The 20,040-nt window shown below is 42.8% G+C and overlaps 2 protein-coding genes across 3 annotated transcripts; one reads left to right on the top strand and one right to left on the bottom strand.

The window, feature by feature from the left end:
* Nucleotides 1-5,775: 5,775 nt before the first annotated feature.
* On the bottom strand, nt 5,776-9,169 carry LOC5517304 (polyamine oxidase 1). 2 transcript variants are annotated; one of them, XM_032387380.2, is made up of 5 exons: nt 8,977-9,169; nt 8,057-8,403; nt 7,366-7,717; nt 6,474-6,909; nt 5,776-6,216 (listed from the first exon to the last, which is right to left on the bottom strand). In XM_032387380.2, the coding sequence occupies exons 2-5, from the start codon at nt 8,401-8,403 to the stop codon at nt 5,933-5,935; spliced, it is 1,419 nt and encodes a 472-aa protein (XP_032243271.2). In that variant the 5' UTR covers nt 8,977-9,169; the 3' UTR covers nt 5,776-5,932. The 2 variants fall into 2 exon arrangements, with proteins under 2 accessions (XP_032243271.2, XP_032243272.2); XM_032387381.2 differs by lacking the exon at nt 8,977-9,169 and adding an exon at nt 8,771-8,808.
* Nucleotides 9,170-11,914: 2,745 nt separating this feature from the next.
* Nucleotides 11,915-17,843, top strand: LOC5517303. Its single transcript, XM_032387382.2, has 6 exons — nt 11,915-12,544; nt 14,561-14,651; nt 15,822-15,882; nt 16,213-16,342; nt 16,883-17,155; nt 17,505-17,843. Exons 1-6 carry the CDS (start codon nt 12,239-12,241, stop codon nt 17,745-17,747), a joined length of 1,104 nt encoding a protein of 367 aa, XP_032243273.2. The 5' UTR covers nt 11,915-12,238; the 3' UTR covers nt 17,748-17,843.
* The last annotated feature ends 2,197 nt before the right edge of the window (nt 17,844-20,040 follow it).

Below are 20,040 nucleotides of genomic sequence, written 5' to 3'. Positions count from 1 at the left end.
GGCTAAATTCTTATCGATCACATCCCCATACTAAGACTCTTCTTGACATATTTTTAATACGTTCTACCAAAAATTCAGAAGACTGAAATAATAAAAAAGGACCATTTTCAAGATGTTTCAAATGCTGAAAGTAAAAGGAATAGCGAGAAATTCATGTTTAATTAACGAATTCTTACCGGTTTCAATTTTCCTGAGAAGCCGGTATCCGGGTTTGCGTCCAAATGCGAATAAAGAATATGTAGGGATACTGGTATTACTAATATTGTCTTTTCTGGAAGAATTTTGATTGGTCAACGAGTTGTAAGACCTTGTAACAGGAGTTAACAATGTTATCCGATAAGTCGCTGAACCATTGTATTTGCCAAGGAAAAATAACACATTTTTGTAATGACTGTGTTAAGTATTTTTTCCGACATGTAATTTCAAAAATATGGACTCAAGCTGTTTAATTATGGAAAACTGTAGCATAATTCCACAATTCAAAGCGTTTCTAAGCGTTTCTTTCCAAAAGCACACTAAAATTTTGATTTTATATCTGGCCAACGACTTTAAATTTATGTCCAGTAAATATTTCATCCATTACAAATTTTCTATAAATTCGACACTGGTCAATTGTTTAAGTCCAGTCGTTTGTTTTTGAAAATCTACATGGATTTCGTTTTGCTTAATAGTTTTGTATATTCGGCGCTTTCATCTTCTTAATTGCATTTTTCATTCTCTGTCCCTAAACTCAAGTAGTTTGTTGCCATTGTTGAACATTTGGAGTGGTCCAAGTATTAAAAGTAAGATCTTTTCGTTCAGCTTTCTTAAGAGAGATTGCTGTCAGGCGGGTTTTTTGTGTTTATTTTTATAAAACTCTTGATTTTTTATGATGTTTTTTAATGTAGGTCTACAAAGTTTGTGTTTAAATGCTTCAAACTTTTAAGGGTGAGACAAAAACGTGCCATAACTAATAACAACTCTTGGAATAGTTGACGCAAGGGGTTAATGGTAACGCGGCTTTATTAATGTGTGACGCAAAAAAAAAATCTTGTGTAGAAAACTAATTAAAGTACACATATAAAAGAGTTGAAACCAAACCAAAGAGATCTCATGCGTCTAATTATATAATCTACTAACTTTTTCTACTGTTTTTTTCCTCGACACAAACACCCCGAGCAGGTGCAAGTGCGAATCTAAAATGCAAATAAACAACAATGTGCAAAAAACAGCAAACATCATTTTACATTTGTCCTCTACCAATTGACTTAAATAAAAGAACGCGTGCAATTTCCTCTCTGATTATAATTTCGAGTGAGTTCACACTTAAACAACAAATTCTATGTGGATAGTCAAAATTGGCGTCGGTGGTAAAGAATTTTCTATTCAGGAATTGTTGTTTACTACGATTTTGCTGGCAGCCATTTTGAAAATGGAGCAAAGGCCAGTCCTGGTCAGGGGGGCCTCGCTAAACATTCAAATATTTTTATCTAATATTAAAATCGAACTCTCGTTTCAAAATGTGACATGTTTCCTACGCGCTCGCTCCAGGCTCTTTTAGACCATTAAAAACGACAGCATTGATTGGTATTGGGACCGGGACCCCCATTTACGCCGAAAATTGTAATAGTTAGCTCAGGCTGTAATTTTAACGTCAAATGTAATAACGTTCAACGCAAAAACTAATCGAACGCGAAATGTTATAACTTTTTTAACGTTAAAAAAAAAGTTAGAGACGGACCATAGAAAAGTGAAAGGGGGGAGGGGGGTGGTGTCCTACGTCAAATGTAATAACTTCCAACACAGAAAATAATCTTAACTTCCAACGCAGAAAATAATCTTAACTTCCAACGCAGAAAATAATCTTAACGCGAAATGTAATAACTTTTTGAACGTTAAAAACAAGTTAGGGACGTCAAATGTAATAACTTTCAACGCAAAATATAATCTTAACGCGAAATGTAATAACTTTTTAGCGTTCAACTGAACTGAAACTGAGAAGGAAATTTTTCACTTGCAGCCCCCCCCCCCCCCCTCCAGAAATTCTATTTTAATTTAATTTACATCAACGTTCATCATATGAAGAAAACGTTGTCGTTTTGGGGGTCTGGTATCGAGGAAACTTAATTTCTTTTCAGGGACCTTATCAACTAACTAAAGATGGTCACCGTTACTGTTTTTCTCTTCTGGTTACAAGTCATAAAGTTTACGGAGCTATTGAGGTACGCTCACCTTAAAAAATTACAAGAATCGTGCAGATTTTTCAAATAAGGGATATATTTGTTTCCTTATATGGAAGTGACCGGCAAAAACAACAATTTTTGGCTCGATTTTCTTGATATGTAATCAATGGCTGTCACGTTTTTTCTAAATGGTCTTAAAGAGCCTGGGGCAAGCGCGCGGGAGACCTGTGATATTGTAAAACGTTCGGGACTAGGCTCCTTTTCTAAGATGGCTGCCAGCAAAATCGTAGTAAACACGAATTCCTGCAAGTTTTCTTGAAAATTCTCGACTTACAAAGCTCTAGAGCGATAAAAAAATTATAGTGAAAAAATGAATGAAGCGGACTCCCAAATATGGTATAATGCCTAATAAGGAAATGACCAAGCGAACTAGAAAAACGACAGTTTTTAAAACAAGATCGACTGATATGTTATGTTACGTTGAAAAATAAAACTCAGAATCAACTCCGTCTGACCAACTCAATACTTACGCCCATCGCCTCTTGCGGAGCATAGGCCGTCGATTCGCTTTCTCCAGCGCACACGGTCTTGAGCTTTCCTCTCTAACTCCACCCAATTCCATCCCTGCTCCTTTATTTCGCCCTCTAGATCTCTCCTCCAGCTGTTCCTGGGTCGTACACGTTTCCTTTCCCCTTGGGGTTCCAGGAAAGAGCTTGCCGTGTGCCGGGGGTTTCAGGAAAGAGCTTGCCGTGTGCCGGGGGTTTCAGGAAAAAGCTTGCCGTGTGCCGGGGGTTTCAGGAAAGAGTTTGCCGTGTGCCGGGGGTTTCAGGAAAGAGCTTCCCGTGTGCCTGGGGTTTCATGAAAGAGCTTGCCGTGTGCCTGGGGTTTCAAGAAAGAGCTTGCCGTGTGCCGGGGGTTTCCGGAAAGAGCTTGCCGTGTGCCGGGGGTTTCAGAAAAGAGCTTGCCGTGTGCCGGGAGTTTCAGGGAAGAGCTTGCCGTGTGCCGGGGGTTTCGGGAAAAAGCTTGCCGTGTGCCTGGGGTTTCAGGAAAAAGCTTGCCGTGTGCCGGGGGTTTCAGGAATCAGCTTGCCGTGTGCCGGGAGTTTCATGAAAGAGCTTGCCGTGTGCTTGGGGTTTCAGGAAAGAGCTTGCCGTGTGCCGGGGGTTTCACGAAAGAGCTTGCCGTGTGCCTGGGGTTTCAGGAAACAGCTTGCCGTGTGCCGGGGGTTTCACGAAAGAGCTTGCCGTGTGCCGGGGGTTTCAAGAAAGAGCTTGCCGTGTGCCGGGGGTTTCAGGAAAGAGTTTGCCGTGTGCCGGGGGTTTCAGAAAATAGCTTGTCGTGTGCCGGGTGTTTCAGAAAAGAGCTTGCCGTGTGCCGGGGGTTTCATGAAAGAGCTTGCCGTGTGCCTGGGGTCTCAAGAAAGTGCTTGCCGTGTGCTGGGGGTTTCAGAAAAAAGCTTGTCGTGTGTCGGGTGTTTCGGAAAAGAGCTTGCCGTGTGCCGGGAGTTTCAGGAAAGAGCTTGCCGTGTGCCGGTTGTTTTAGGAAAGAGCTTGTCGTGTGCCAGGGGTTTCAGGAAAGCGCTTGCCGTGTGCCTGGGGTTTCAGGAAAGTGCTTGCCGTGTGCCGGGAGTTTCAGGAAAGAGCTTGCCGTGTACCGGGGGTTTCAGGAAAGAGCTTGGCGTGTGCCAGGGGGTTCCAGGAAAAAGCTTGCCGTGTGCCGGTTGTTTCAGGAAAGAGCTTGCCGTGTGCCTGGGGTTTCAGGAAAGAGCTTGCCGTGTGCCTGGGGTTTCATGAAAGAGCTTGCCGTGTGCCGGGTGTTTCAGAAAAGCGCTTGCCGTGTGCCTGGGGTTTCAGGAAAGAGCTTGCCGTGTACCGGGGGTTTCAGGAAAGTGCTTGCCGTGTGCCGGTTGTTTTAGGAAAGAGCTTGCCGTGTGCCGGTGGTTTCAGGAAAGAGCTTGCCGTGTGCAGGGTGTTTCAGAAAAGCGCTTGCCGTGTGCCTGGGGTTTCAGGAAAGAGCTTGCCGTGTGCCGGGGGTTTCAGGAAAGTGCTTGCCGTGTGCCGGTTGTTTTAGGAAAGAGCTTGTCGTGTGCCAGGGGTTTCAGGAAAGCGCTTGCCGTGTGCCTGGGGTTTCAGGAAAGAGCTTGGCGTGTGCCGGTTGTTTCAGGAAAGAGCTTGCCGTGTGCCTGGGGTTTCATGAAAGAGCTTGCCGTGTGCCTGGGGTTTCAGGAAAGAGCTTGCCGTGTGCCGGGGGTTTCAGGAAAGAGCTTGCCGTGTGCCGGGGGTTTCAGGAAAGAGCTTGCCGTGTGCCGGGAGTTTCAAGAAAGAGCTTGTCGTGTGCCGTGGGTTTCAGGAAAGAGCTTGCCGTGTGCCTGGGGTTTCAGGAAAGAGCTTGCCGTGTGCCTGGGGTTTTAGGAAAGAGCTTGTCGTGTGCCGTGGGTTTCAGGAAAGAGCTTGCCGTGTGCCGGGGGTTTCAGGAAAGAGCTTGCCGTGTGCCGGGGGTTTCAGGAAAGAGCTTGCCGTGTTCCTGGGGTTTCAGGAAAGAGCTTGTCGTGTGCCGTGGGTTTCAGGAAAGAGCTTGCCGTGTGCCGGGGGTTTCAGGAAAGAGTTTGCCATGTGCCGGGGGTTTCAGGAAAGAGTTTGCCGTGTGCCGGGGGTTTCAGGAAAGAGTTTGCCGTGTGCCGGGGGTTTCAGGAAAGAGTTTGTCGTGTGCCTGGGGTTTCAGGAAAGAGCTTGTCGTGTGCCTGGGGTTTCAGGAAACAGCTTGCCGTGTGCCGGGGGTTTCAGGAAAGAGCTTGCCGTGTACCGGGAGTTTCAGGAAAGAGCTTGCCGTGTGCCGGGGGTTTCAGGAAGGAGCTTGCCGTGTGCCGGGGGTTTCAAGAAAGAGCTTGCCGTGCGCCGGGGGTTTTAGGAAAGAGTTTGCCGTGTGCCGGGGGTTTCAGAAAAAAGCTTGTCGTGTGCCGGGTGTTTCAGAAAAGAGCTTGCCGTGTACCGGGGGTTTCAAGAAAGAGCTTGCCGTGTGCCGGGGGTTTCAGGAAAGAGCTTGCAGTGTGCCGGGGGTTTCAGGAAAGAGTTTGCCGTGTGCCGGGGGTTTCAGAAAAGCTTGTCGTGTGCCGGGTGTTTCAGAAAAGAGCTAGCCGTGTGCCGGGGGTTTCATGAAAGAGCTTGCCGTCTGCCTGTGGTTTCAAGAAAGAGCTTGCCGTTTGCCTGGGGTTTCAAGAAAGAGCTTGCCGTGTGCCGAAGGTTTCAGAAAAAAGCTTGTCGTGTGCTGGGTGTTTCAGAAAAGAGCTTGCCGTATGCCCTGGGTTTCAGTTTCATTCCTCAGGGAATGACCGATTCATCCCCGTTTCGTTATCTGTGTGGCTATCGGTGTTTCTCCAGCCCTGTTCCACAGTTCCAACTCAACATTGGAAAATAAGGTATAAATTCTTTTTTTAAGGATTTCATTTCTAGAATACTGGCACTCGCAGCATAAATCCCTATATATTTTACTTAGATTGGCAATATTGCTATGCGAAAAGACGTTTTTTTAAGGGACGTAGGGGATTGTTAATAAAGTGACGATCGAAGTGCAATATTCGCTTAGGAGGACTGCTATAAAAGTAAAACCAGACATCGCCATTTAGTTTTTTATTGATGAATCACATCACGGAAAAATAAACGGAAAGGTTTTACCACTTCTTAGAAAGACAATGGTATCAATAGCAACAGAATTGTTACCATGCTACAATAGGCACCTTAAATGAAATCAGATGTCATTATAGTTTTCATGATTCACCAGTACTGTATGTAGACCCCTTGTACGACGTTAGACATCGGATGAAAGATGTCGCAAGTCTGCTGTAGGCATTTCAAAATCTCTGTTGCCTTCCGCCTGCCTGAGAGATAAGCGGACTGAACAAATCCCCACCATTCGTATTCTGTAGCGTCGCCAGCGAAGTACAAGCTTTTGACGTTGCCTTGGAGATTGTGGAAGTCTTCCTTTGTTGTACCGATCATAACGTTTGGGAAAGACCCTCGGGTGAAGTTGTTGCGAGACCATCTACTGTAGAAGAAGTCTAAACAAAAAATTACGTTCCATATTTGGTTAGTAGGCCATCATAGGTTTTATTTATTTTTTTCGGAACCACGCACAACATTGCACCATACGTGAGACATGGAAAAGACTCCTGCAACTATGGCAAGAAATACTATGAAAACAAAGAAAGAGAAAGTGGAAAATAAAATTGTTCAGGGATATCTAAACCATAGACTTAGCTTTTTTTCCAATTAGTTCAGGGATATCTGAACAAATGGACGTTTCTCAGCTTCATACCTATTGGTTCAGGTATATCAGACCCATAGACTTTCCTCAGCTCCCGCATAATTTCAGCCTTCGTCTCTTCATCACTCTGACCCTCGACTCTCAGCGCCTCGTCTCCAGTGACCGTCACATGAAGGATCTTGCTTCCAGGGGCAAGACCGGGCCTGTCTATATCCATCCAGATCGGATAATGTCCGCGATTCTTATGTGCGTACAGGATGAACTCGTTGTCGTCCCAGAAATCCGTGGGGAACTGCAGGAAAATCTTCGTGTAATAGCGCATAGGTACTTTATAGATGGATTCCATTTTCCATTCGGGTAGCGGCGGACTGAAGTTGACCATGTCAGTTGCAAGGACACCAGTGCTAAATGTACAAAGACTGTAACGCCCTGAGTACGTCCTACCGTCGGTAGTGGTCACGGTGACGCCATAGTTGGAATAACGAATCTATGGGAATCAACTTATCGAGTCTCAATACAAGTATGTGAAATATTTTTGCACTTTGATAATGGAGGTGTCGTGATGTGCATTGACACTAGTAGCAGCGGAGGATTTGGGTTGTGGGGGGTAGGGGGCGGGGATTGGACTGATATACCCTACCCCGTCGGGCTGTGATTTGAGACGAAACGTATGGGAGGTAAACACTTTGAATCTACCACCAGCAATGCCCCGTATATTCATGTCTCCCCGACTCCATGAAAAGTCGTCTGTGTGGGTATCGAATATATGTTGAGAAATTTGATGTAAAATAAATGACGATATTAACCGGCGAAATTTGAAAATAATTTAGATTATGTCGATTACCAGTGTGTATCTAATAAAGCCCCCTTCCCTTCTCCCACTTCGGATCTCCGATCGGATCTCGATTTCATTTATTTCCCAAAGGTCCTGACAATTGCTCACCTCTCTGACCACAGCATTCAGAATGATTTTGTCCATGAACTCTTTGGCCATCTCCTGCCAGATGTGCCCATAACCTCTCGAATCAAGCACGAAGAAATCCCGACCACGAACTTCAGCCGAGAATGAGTCGAGTTCGGGTTTGTCTGGGTACTCGAAGTCCACGCCATGGTATTCAACGACGTCATCCACAGGGTTCTTGGGTTTCCAGCCAGCTTGAGCAAGTCCAACTCTAAGGGACATGTCGGGCTTTTGCTGTTGCCTCCGTTGATGGGCGAGTTCACTTGCCTTTTCCAATGATGAGTAGAAGTGATTTATAGCCGTCTTGTTGGTGACGTCTTTGCCTTTTTCGTTCCTATGGAAGAAACAATAATTCAGAAACAAATAAGTTAGATAGATTATATGACATCTAGGAAAAACTGTTCACATATCCCTAATATTTCAGTCTATCGATTTCGTCGAGTGGGGAAAATAAAATACTGCAACATTTCCATAACCATCAAAGTTATCAAGTGATCATCGTCACCACTAGCATCATCATTATTAACATCTTTTTTTATTATCATCATCGTCATCATCATCATTATCGTGATGCACAAGAAAGAATCACAATCATTACTATAATAACCGATCACCAACACCCACCGTTAACGACAAGTTATCATCATTACCGCTATCGTTATCTCCATCATACCTTATCATTATATCGCTGTAGTCGGTAAAATATCCGTTGAGCTTATACTTTTGGACCAGCTTCCAGATCGGGTTATCATCAGTCACGTGATGCACCCAGTTGGCACCCTCCTCGATCATAGCCCCGCCCACTTCCGCCTGTTTAAACCGACCCCCCACACGCCCCTCTCCTTCAAGGATAAGAAAGTCATGAAAACCGGCGTCCGTCAAATGTTTTGCCGCGTTCAGCCCCGCTACACCCGCGCCCAGGATCAGTACCTTGGTGCGGACCGCTGACCGCTTTAAGCGTGCACTTGATGCGCATGCGTAGACGACAAAAAGAAGAAGTATGACTGTGATTGGTCTCATCTGTAAAAAAATTTGAATCAGCCTTAGGTCCTTGCTTTTAACAAAAACAATAGAAACTCTTTTTACGAAGTTATATGTATCAATGCGTAGGGTTAAAGATAAACCCAGTCTTTAAGATAAGTATAATGGGGTATACCAACATATAAGCATACACCCGCTACACCCAAGAGCCAACAAGAGCTAAAGTACGATAGGTGAAACAGCACATGATATACCTAATAGAATGGATGGGCTATAATGTCGTTTAAGGTTTGGGTATACGCTAATTACATATTGATATATTTGATATCTGAAATGACAGAATGAGGGCTACCGATGACGTTCTCGCATGGATTCGTTTTCATGGTCAGCTTGTTTAATTATTTACCTTCACAGGAATCGGCTGTATTTATTGGTCAAGGTTTTTTCCTAATTTTGTTTTGTCGATATCTAAAAGGGAATCCCGTCAGATTGTTGGCAAGGGACAAAACGTAGGAAATGTTTTGTCCCTTGCCAATACCTCTGTCTGATATAGCTTGGCTGTCTTCTAAAAGTTCTCGCGTTCTTTCAAAAAAGGCAACTTTTTTTACATACCTTGTCCAAAGATGTCTAGGTCGCTTCAACCTCTACCTTGAACTGTACGTGTAGTTGTGGAACAGGGATAAGTACAAAATAGCGGATCACCTGTATGACACCTGAACAGCTTGGTATACAAAGCCTGCGACAAACACAAGCGAGACAGGGCAAACCGCACGACTTCAAAGATGGCAGTTCTTTCGGCGCATTTAGTGGCGACAGGGAGGGGGGGGGGGGTTGCTTGGTCAGAGAATGTAACAAACACTGATGGGAAAGGAAATACTCTGTGAGAGAGAGAGAGAGAGAGAGAGAGAGAGAGAGAGAGAGAGAGAGAGAGAGAGAGAGAGAGAGAGAGAGAGAGTGTGCTTATGTTTTGCCGGACCAGAAATAAAATCGTTGTATCCATAATGCCATTATCGGGTCTCTTTATAAGCAGAATATCGATCAGGTGTATAATAATGGGGCGTACGCCTAAAAAGTCCGTTGAGAAACAATCCCTCATATTCCAATAAGCCCTAGTGATTCCCACCTGCGTTGCTTAGCACTTCCGGTACACTTTACTAGTTACTTCCGGTACACTTTACTAGTTACTTCCGGTACACTTTACTAGTTAGTTCCGGCACACTTTACTAGTTACTTCCGTTACATTTTACTTCCGGCACACTTTACTAGTTACTTTCGTTACACTTTACTAGTTTTCCAGCCAAGTCTAATGCTGTGTTTACACTTGAGCGTCAACCTAGGTTCAGTTTGTGGTTAACTGAACCCCGGTTAGGAGAAATGCGTTTACACTTGGAAACTTAACCTCGGTTGATCATTCAGCTGGAACAGCGCCTGTGTTATCAATTTGAATTCTGAGGTTAAATTGCTGCTGCGATTATTGTGATTTTTCTGGCCGTTCTTGTTTTTCTGTGATGGCTTCTGCTTGAGATTCACTATAATTCAAGATGATCTTTTAGGGACCACCTTGCCTGATGTTTTCTCTTATGTTTGCCGTTTTCGTTGAGTTTTTTTGTGCTAGTACGTTTGGGATTCGCAGTCCCTTGACTTGAAAACAAGTTTGTTGTAAAGTATTGTGTAAAATGTCCAGCAAAATGCGCAAATCTAGAAAACATGTGGTAATCCCATGACTATTAAGTAAACACTATTTGAGAGATGACTGACATCGGAAAGCGATAGCTGACAAGAACTGTCAACAGATTTGCCTGTAACCTCGGTTAAGTAAGCTCAACCATGCCTCCTGGAATGGTTGAGCTCAACCGAACCTAGGTTGCGGATCCTTTGTAATTGCCGGCACATAAGTGGCTATTTCGAGCGTGTTCACACACACTTCAAATCTGACCTAGGTTAGGTAGTTACTCAACCTACAGCATAAGGCGTTCTAACCCGGGTTTATGATCGGGCTTTCTGTGAATGTTTAGAGTTGTGACGTCACAGACATCCAGCTCGTCCCAGACCCAAGAGGTTGACCATGGTACATCTGTCAGAACAGGAAACCCGTGCGACTAAGCAGGTTACACTAGACATGAGTAGGCCTGCGTTTAGAAAAAGCTGAAAGGCACCTTTATTTTGCGGCACTTTAGTTTCACGATGTTTTTTTTTTAAATCTTGAGATCTGAGAGTTGAAGTGACGCAAACATTTCATGAAAAGAGAAATACAGAAATGAAAAATAACAATAATATTAAAGTTGGCTATTACATTCAGTCATAACAAAAAACTTTTGCTATAATGTGCAGGAGCCCTTGTTATTGCCATTATAGAATTAGGTGAAATCTCAAATCCGTGGATCCGCAGATATTTTTAGATCCGCATGGTTAGATAAACAATAGCATCGATTGAAATTAATTTAAAATCCGAAATTCGACCGTCAAAGCAGTCAAAATCCGAAATCATGCCCAAATTGTCAACAGATCCGTGATCCGCCGTATTTCCAAAATCCGCCAATCCGCTGAAATAATCATCAAAATCCGTGATCCGTGAAGATTTCGGGGCCGAATCCGCCGATCCGCGAACCTATTCATCCCCCCCCCCTTATAAACAAGGTTCGTATACTAAAAAGTGTGTATCGTTTTATCGTTTCGAGTCCCGTTATTTTCAAAGCAACCCAGGTAGGAAATTTTTAATCTTTTTTTTTTTTTTACAAAGAAATGATTTTAAGTGACTCAAAATAAATACCTACTACGCGTGTGGCAGGACAACCAGTTAGCGCATATTAGAATCTACATTACAAGGATGTCGCTTTTACCAGCGCAAACAGTTATCTTAGCGAATTTTAATCGCAATGTTTTGACTTGATGCCATTAGGCTTAATCGAAATCAGCCATAAAGTGATTGTGCATTAAATGGATCTTCTTTTACTCAAAGGAAACGATCACATTTTATCTGTAAAATTCTTACTTTATTTTCAAATTTATGGAAAAAACCTTGGGGGTAAAAGCAAAGGCGATTATATAGAAAGGCTGAAAAGTCGTCTGTTTTCTTGATATATATTGCGGAGGACCAAACCCTAGGCATTGCAACTGTAGGGTGAACTGAGCTAAACGAAAAAAAAAATGCCGAACGACGGAAACAGAATAACATGAATATTCAGCACTTCCACGTCTTCAGTATCCGAGGCCTCTCTACAATATTTAATTTCTCTTACGCTTACAATCTTGCGATTTTACAATTTTTTACTCTGTGTTCTTAGATTTATATAATATTGTGATTATTAAAAGCCCTACAATAAAACGACGTTGTACTTCGTGCGTCCAAACATTGTTATCGTAAGGGAGATAGGCGGGTTATAGGCCGTTCGATATTGGGCCTAATAACATTGGCTTATTCAGTTATCTGAAATTGGCCAGACGATCTTTAACTATTGATTATACCGTTTATGTTGGAGTACGGTTATTTGAGAAGTTCACAATAATCAAATATCCATGGCATATTATATTGCACTCTATATCGGCAAAGTCTTCCGCCACGGGTGTGTAAACACATGGAGGTTTTCTTATTAGTGGGCTGGCGAAGAGGACAGATAAGATAAAAACGATTATAGATTCCCTTAATATAGCCTTGCACATTAGGCACTTAAAGGGCTCGGGATTTGAACGCTTGGCATTTTGGCCGAGTGGAATTAGGTCGGTCACATTCTCAAGATATTAGCAAAGAAAGTGGGCGAGTTTGGTGATGGGAGAGTTGGTGGATCTATTTGCTGACAAAAGTGACCTTCAACAGCCGCAAAGCGTAAATTAAAAGCCTGACAAGAGTGTTTGAATTAGGATCTCCTGATGACAAATGGAGGGACTAGTGAAAAAGAAGATCTGCACAGGTCTCGGGGGATTCTTCGCGATTTTGTTTTTATTCAGCGAGGTTGATGCCATCTCGGTGACTCTGAAAGGAAGATATCTTAGTGGGCACGAACTTGGCGAACCTTTTGCGACTGATTGGTTTGGCTGTGTAAGCTCTTGCCAGGAAAACCCGAGTTGTGTGTCATACAACCTAAATCTCAGAAAAGAGATATGCCAACTGAACAAGAAAGGAGGTGGGGATTCGAGCAAAGAACTCCTCCATTCCCCGGAATACATATTCACTCAGATCAAGGTAAAGTTTTAATCAGTTGTATATTTGCGCAGCATTATTTTATTATATTTTGCATTTTCCATTTTCATTTCACAAGTTATGTGTAACGGTCAAATTTGGATTCGACATTTGTTTAGTGGCAAAATGAATATTTCACCAATTTGTCCTTTATATTTGTTTTCTTATTTTACTGCAATGTAGGATTGGATGCTAGTTCACATTAATCAAAAATTGACTTTCTATTATTGTGATAAAAACGAAAAAGGTGCGATTCTCTTGCTGTTGAAGAAAACCTCAGTTTTTCCAACTTTTACTGTGAGAAGAATTCGGCCCAGAAATCTTGAAACGTGTGAAAATGTATTCTTCATGATGTCATTTTTTAAATATTATCAAACTTACTTTTTCTGTTGCAATTGGGAAACAAGTTCAAATTAGCTTAATAAAGAAAAGGGAAGATTAACATGCCGAAGATTAAAATGGCTCAAGTCTTTTTCATTTCCTTACAATACAAATCGCAAGCCTGAAATTGCGGTTCACATCCTTGTTTGAGAAAGCAATTGTACTAGGCGTACATAACACACTACCAGAATAGTCGGTTATGGAAAAGTAGAGAAAAGTTCCTTTGCATTTGCTTTGTTGAAAAATAATATTCAAGACACACACCTAGAGTTATTTTAAAAAGCTGTACAAAAAGAGGTTTATAATTACCTTTTTTTTCCTTCATATCACGCTCACCGGCCGATGTTCCCTCTATGACAGATATACGTCAGATATCGTATTTTAAACGATCATTAATTTCGAGCTATTTAATCAATTTAACGGTTTAATAGCACAGCAACAAAGATGCTAAACGTACAATCTAGTGAACCGTCACATTACAAGGACGTTAATGGAAAATCACCTAATGGCATAATCAAAGGCGCTTTTACCAATTTGTCGCCATGGAAACCAGGACAAGCGCATTATGGTTTGAAAACACTTCGAACACAGCTGAATTAGGAGGAAAGAGAGTGTTGATCAATGTTTCTAATAGCATATCTGTCACAAAATATAGCCATAACTAGGAAAATCTTTCGCCAATGGCCTGATCGCGATACTGGGTTTGTGGATGATGGGGGGGAGGGGGGGAGGGAACTCTTCGATCAATTACTATAATTAATATAAACGATAAAAGACAAATTATAAATAGAGTAGAGAATGATAAGACTATAAAAAAAAATTATTTTAAGGATAGGGAAAATGCGACACGGCATCAAATTACCGATGACAAGAATGTCACATATCACCTTTTTAAAAAAGTCTACTCTGATGTATTTTTAGCTCATTCCTTCTAGCCGCAGCCGCACCTTTACTAAAATATAGATCAGCTAGCATGGCAATTTTGTCCTATATTTAATTTAAGTATAAACCTTCACTTTTGCTAGTTTAAGAGAGGCACAGAAATGCTGGTGTCGCTAGAAAACGACTACGTCGTCGACAATTTTAACAAAGACATTTGAGTCAAGTTTTGCAACATTTTAAAGTATTCGCTTTTTTTACTGTTTTGAACGGGCAGCTTTGTCTGTCAATTATGAGAGGGTTTCTCAAAAAATTGTTTATATAAAGACAAGATTGGTACCTGAACAATATGGAACTAGATATACAATAGTAGGAAAATTGTGGACTGAATAAGATTTGCATTTCAACAATGACGACTCTCTTGCTCAGTATTATATTAAAACCAGACTTCGACGCCCAAAAAAATGTGACCCCCCCCTTAATGACAGCCCCAAAAATGTGACCCCCCTATATCCGCGCCCTAAAAAACGTAGCCCCCCACTACATATTTGCCCCCCCCCCCCCAGTAATTAATGACCGCTCCCTTAAATGATATCTTAACGTAATAACGTACTTTATTTTATTGGCAGACAGAATTCTGCTTTACCTTCTAGAATATCAAAGGTGTTATTCTTCTTTAGTGTGCGGCATTCGTTCCCTCCCCCTCCCCTCCCCCTCCCTCTGAAATGCTCTCCTCACATTAGACTCGTGTCGTTTTAGCCCGACAGTGGATTAAGTGGATTAAGTAGCTCAGGTGAAGCCAGTGCATGCCTGTGCAACTGCGGGAGTGACAAACAGTGTGAAGCTCATGGTATGTGACTGAAACTATTGGAATATTCTGATATTGTCGTCATACAAATCGTGCTTTGTTTTTACAAATTTTTTAATCACACAATCTCGACCTTTTTCATCATCATCATATCAAGAAAATTTAGCCAAAAATTGCCGTTTTTCCCAGAGGCGGTCACTTCCATATAAGGAAACTAATATATTCCTTATTTGGAAAACCTGCACGATTCTTGCCATTTTAAGGGCTGCCGTACCGCAGGTGCTTCGTAAACTTTGTGAATTGTATTCAGAAGAGAAAAACAGTGACTGTGACCATCTTCAGTCAATGGAGAAAGCCTCTGAAAAATAACTAAAATTCCTCGGTACCAGACCCCTAAAACGACAACGGTTTCTTCATATGCATTTTTTACAAGCACTTTCGCAATCCGAGTTTGCGTAGTAAAGTGACATCAAAGCAGGGGCGTGTCCTAAGAACAGGGTGTAACTCTTCGACCAAGGATCAATTATCGGCATCCTTACCTCTGGTCACTAGATCCATCTAGAAACCTTGTCTATACATACTCACATAAAACTAGCTTAAGCAGACATGACGGAAAAACATGACGTGACGCTTCAAATAAGCCCATTTCGCATCGAATAAGGCGGATAATTTCTCTGAGTACCTAGTAACTTATAGCAAACAAAATATCAAGTGCGACTTTTTTTTAAATTGATGCGGATTTTTGTAAAGTGTTATTGAAATTTGAGCTTTTCGTCCCTGAGCTCATACATAGCGCAAGGGTGGTCAAGGGAAAATTATCTTAAAAAGCCAAAATCTGGTTATGTGCACTTCGGCCTCACGTTATTTGTGTTTTGAAAATCAGTCCGTGGTACAAGGAACCTATAGCCATTGTAAGAAATTGTGTCTTCTCTCTCTATCTGGAATTGCGCGTTTTCCAGGTTTTTCCGTCATGTCGCTTAAGCAGAATACAATAACTTTGTTAACAATATAATAAGGATTATTCTATTGTAGTGAGCAACCAAGGAAGGGGCCGACCGTACTCGAACTCATCTCTTCACCTGAGCAGGGTGGGGTCCGGACCCCTCGGACCTCCCGTCTGGACGGCGGACACGCACCATGTACAATTCACACGTACTAAAATATTCATTCCGAACCTTTAGTTTTCTCAAGCTCTTGATCTCTTTTGTTTAGGACTTGGGATGACAAGTGACAACCCCGCTAAGTCGTGCAAGGAAATACTGCAAAAGAACAGGTAAACTCCTCATAGCGGGCAATACTTGCCAATCGCTTGCTAACCCCGCTAAGTCGTACAAGAAGATACTGCAAAAGAATAGCCTGGCGGACAATATTTGCTAAACGTGGGTTTAAAATTTTTAAATGGAAAAAAAATAGATTTAGATTATCCTGGACTCGCGATCAATTTAAAATGATCTTTTTACATAGGCCATCACTTAGAAATGCAACTCCCCTTAACAATTTAAAATGTGACGACAGAAGCAACCGGTTGAATGCTATTAGAATTTTCATAAATTAGCATTGATATTCGCCTTAAAAGCATGAGTGACATCAATTGTGGTTCCAGGTTTGCCAAGAGCGGCGCTTACTACTTGAGTGTCTTTGGAGAAAAATCACGTGTTTACTGTCACATGACGGACCTCGGATCTTGTGGCGGTGGGGGCTGGACACTAGTCATGAAAATTGATGGGAATAAGGTCAGTGGGTCTTTCTATCTGTATTTCTATCTGTCTTACCTGCTTGTCTTCAAGGTTCGGTCCCCCTTCACGACCGTGTCACGTTAGAAATAAAATGCGTAGCCTACCTGTAGGCTTTTATAGTTTTTTTCCGGTACGAAAACCCCGAAAACTCTGAGTTCGCATACCACGGCCGCCATCTTGGATAATGCGCTCCGCTGGGGAAGGGGGAGAAAAATCCGTGGGGCAGGGGGAGGGGGAGATGGGGAAAAGCGCGCCAGGATTTTTGGTAATAACAAAAAAAAATGCACATATATTGATTCTTTTTATTTGTATTATAATTGAGCGTCTACTCATGGCTTTTTTTCTATGAGGAGTTTTTAATTTTTTAGTTCGGGGCCGAAATACCTAGAAATACCCAAATATTGGTACCTTTACCAATACTCTACTTTCCTTTCCTTTACTGCGCGCCTAACACATGTCAATCTTCAAAAGGGGATCCCGTTTTATCCATATCGTATTCTATTGAAGAGCTATTTTATTCCAAATTTTTCTTTTCAGCAAACCTTCTCATACAGCTCTCCTAAATGGAACAGCATGGCGGAATATCAAACTGGATTCGGTGTTGACATGAGCGAGCGCGAAACACTGCTGGCGACATATTGGGGCACCCCTTTTGATCGGCTCTGCCTCGGGATGAAGAATACGACGACTAACTGGATTGCCGTACCGCACGAAGGAATCTCTTTATTGACACTGATAAAAAAACAGCATACACAGACGAGTCTAGACGTGGGGACATGGAAAAGTCTTCTACCCGGATCGTCCCTGCAGGTGTCATGATATCATTATGATGGTGATATATATAAAATTGAATAGTTGTATTAAAAAAAATCCTTTTGTGACATAATCTTGTTACAAGGTCCTTAGGTACACGAGGAGCTTTTTTGTGTGGAGGGAATAAGTTGAATATCGATCAGGCCAGTCGGTATGTTTAATACTTCAGCTTACGCTTCAGCTTCAAAACGTCAGCCCATTTACTTTTGACAATCTAGTTCTAAAGTTTGCCTTTAGATTTCTATGGTCATACCATTCAGTATGAGGCGCCGATTATCACCTTAAAGAAATTTCATTTTTTGCCGTTAAGTTTCGCTTTTTAATTATTCATTTTGTTTTTCCACAGACTGGATGCTACAAACAAGGGTTCAATGTGACGTCGGGGATAAATTCAGCCACTGCGCGCATCGGAATCCTTGCTTTCCCATCAGAGTGTTCGGGGCATGCCCTTTCACGGATTGGATTCGGGACTGGCGGATATTGGTACGGCCAAGATGATGAAAACTCGTGTGGGAACGAGGCTGTGAGCAGCGGCCTGGATAACGGAGAAAAGCATACTAGGGCTTTTGGTTATGTTTTTATTCAGTAATTACCACGACATTCGGTTATATTTTATACAGTGGGGTTGGTTCTTACTAGGACACAAGCAAAACACAAACGAAATTGGTCAAACACAAGTGAAAAATAAGTGGGAATCGGCAAAACACAAGCGAAACACAAGTGAGAATCGGCCCGACTGATGCCAATGTGTGTATGCTATTGTCCACATTTATGTATACATACTTGCAAGGATAGTTTGGCTATCCGACGGAGTTTTAGACTAGCAAAGGTCGCAGGCGTGATCCGCACAATTGGCATCACGCTAGCCCGGTCGCAGCTCTAGATCCCATATGGATCTAAGCTGTGGTTTATAGCACTTCGTTCAAGTCGAAGTCGCCCTGCAGTTTTGCCGATGAAGTTTAACTGAGGCAAGCCGGCTATGCCATGCTGACGAGTCCTAATAAGGAAACAGCTGTCCATGATTGCCGAACTGCGCGGGTAATAGACTGTGCTAGCGTCCCGTCTTGCCCCCGATGTGTGTATGCTAGTGTGCTTTTAAAATCCGAAATTATTTACTCTTTTTCAATTCTTGTTATACCGGATTCTCCTATTTGTTTGTGCTCATTTTCTTTTGGCTCCCATGATCACAGAACAAGGGCGTCGATAATAGACAGTCTGATTCCGGCAAGCGAACTCGTTTTACATTCTCCTCTTATCTCTTTTCATCCATCTTACTAAAAGATATCCCACTAAAAGCAGCTTTGTTGCAATCCGTGTAGTTTGAATATTGGCTGTTGCTGCTATTTTTTTTATATTTTCGATATAAACGTTCGTATGCACTTTTTCTTTGTGTGTTTTTTTATAGAAAAAATACGTGTAGTTTTTAGTTTGTTTTTGTTGTTGTCTCTTTCTTAAGGTGTAGTCTAACAGTTTGTCATACCACTACAGTAGTACAGTTTAATCATCACTATTTCCCATTTTATATTTTCTTTATGCGTTTATATACTTTTTTCTGATTGTTTTTTAAAAAAATTGGGATAGGGCAATAAATTAAAAAAATAGCTTGTACTCTTATTATGCTACCGTCGTGAAATAAAGTTCATAGTTGTATTTAATTGCTGTCATGCGAGATCATCACAATTTAGGAGCATTTGGGGGTCCTCTGCGATAAACTCGACCAATGTCAATCTAGAGATACCGCGAACTGGATTGAAAATGTTGGTGTGATGCAGGAGTTTATCCGGTTACAGTAGCTCTTACACTTCCAGAAAGGCCGGGGTCTTCATAATATAACATCTGAGGTTGAAATCTGAGTGGATTTAGACATGAGGAAGGATGTCCCTACTTAGTAGGATGTCATCCGTGAAAGCGTTCACATGAGGGAGTATGTCGCTACCTAGAGGGGTGACATCTTGGGGGGTGTCCACATGAGGGAGGGTGTCCCTACCTAGTAGGATGACATGTGAGGGAGTGTTCACATGATGGAGGGTGTCGCTACCTAGAGGGGTGACATCTTGGGGGGTGTCCACATGAAGGAGGGTGCCGCTACCTAGTAGGGTGACATGAGGGGGTGTTCACATGATGGAGGGTGTCGCTACCTAGAGGGGTGACATCTTGGGGGGTGTCCACATGAAGGAGGGTGCCGCTACCTAGTAGGGTGACATGACGGGGTGTTCATATGAGGGAGGGTGTCCCTACCTAGTAGGGTGACATCTGAGGAGGTGTTCAAATGATGGAGGGTGTCCCTACCTAGTAGGGTGACATCTGAGGAGGTGTTCACATGAGTGAGGGTACCCCTACCTAGTAGGATGACATGTGAGGGAGTGTTCACATAAGGGAGGGTGTCGCTACCTAGAGGGGTGACATCTGGGGGTGTCCACATGAGGGAGGGTACCCCTACCTAGCAGGGTGACATGAGGGAGTGTTCACATGATTGAGGGTGTCGCTACCTAGAGGGGTGACATCTTGGGGGGTGTCCACATGAAGGAGGGTGTCGCTACCTAGCAGGGTGACATGAGAGAGTGTTCACATGATGGAGGGTGTCGCTACCTAGTAGGATGACATGTGAGGGAGTGTTCACATAAGGGAGGGTGTCGCTACCTAGTAGGGTGACATGAGGGGGTGTTCACATGACGAAGTGTGTCGCTACCTAGAGGGGTGACATCTGGGGGGTGTGCACTTGAGGGAGGGTGTCGCTACCTAGTAGGGTGACATGAGGGAGTGTTCACATGATGGAGGGTGTCGCTACCTAGAGGGGTGACATCTGGGGGGGTGTCCACATGAGGGAGGGTGTCCCTACCTAGTAGGATGACATGTGAGGGAGTGTTCACATAAGGGAGGGT

The sequence above is a fragment of the Nematostella vectensis genome, chromosome 9 (assembly GCF_932526225.1).
Source record: "Nematostella vectensis chromosome 9, jaNemVect1.1, whole genome shotgun sequence".
In the NCBI taxonomy this organism is placed as follows: Eukaryota; Metazoa; Cnidaria; class Anthozoa; order Actiniaria; family Edwardsiidae; genus Nematostella; species Nematostella vectensis.
This window is presented reverse-complemented; position numbering and strand designations above follow the sequence as displayed.

Excerpts from the sequence above, each read along its gene's own strand:
- LOC5517303 (XM_032387382.2), top strand. The coding sequence starts at position 12,239 with ATGGAGGGACTAGTGAAAAAGAAGATCTGCACAGGTCTCGGGGGATTC. Across the intron at positions 14,652-15,821 it reads CAAACAGTGTGAAGCTCATG|GACTTGGGATGACAAGTGAC; the intron begins GTATGTGACTGA and ends TCTTTTGTTTAG. Across the intron at positions 17,156-17,504 it reads TACCCGGATCGTCCCTGCAG|ACTGGATGCTACAAACAAGG; the intron begins GTGTCATGATAT and ends GTTTTTCCACAG.
- LOC5517304 (XM_032387380.2), bottom strand. The coding sequence starts at position 8,403 with ATGAGACCAATCACAGTCATACTTCTTCTTTTTGTCGTCTACGCATGC. Across the intron at positions 6,910-7,365 it reads TGAATGCTGTGGTCAGAGAG|ATTCGTTATTCCAACTATGG; the intron begins GTGAGCAATTGT and ends TGATTCCCATAG. Across the intron at positions 6,217-6,473 it reads TGATATACCTGAACCAATAG|ACTTCTTCTACAGTAGATGG; the intron begins GTATGAAGCTGA and ends TTTTTTGTTTAG.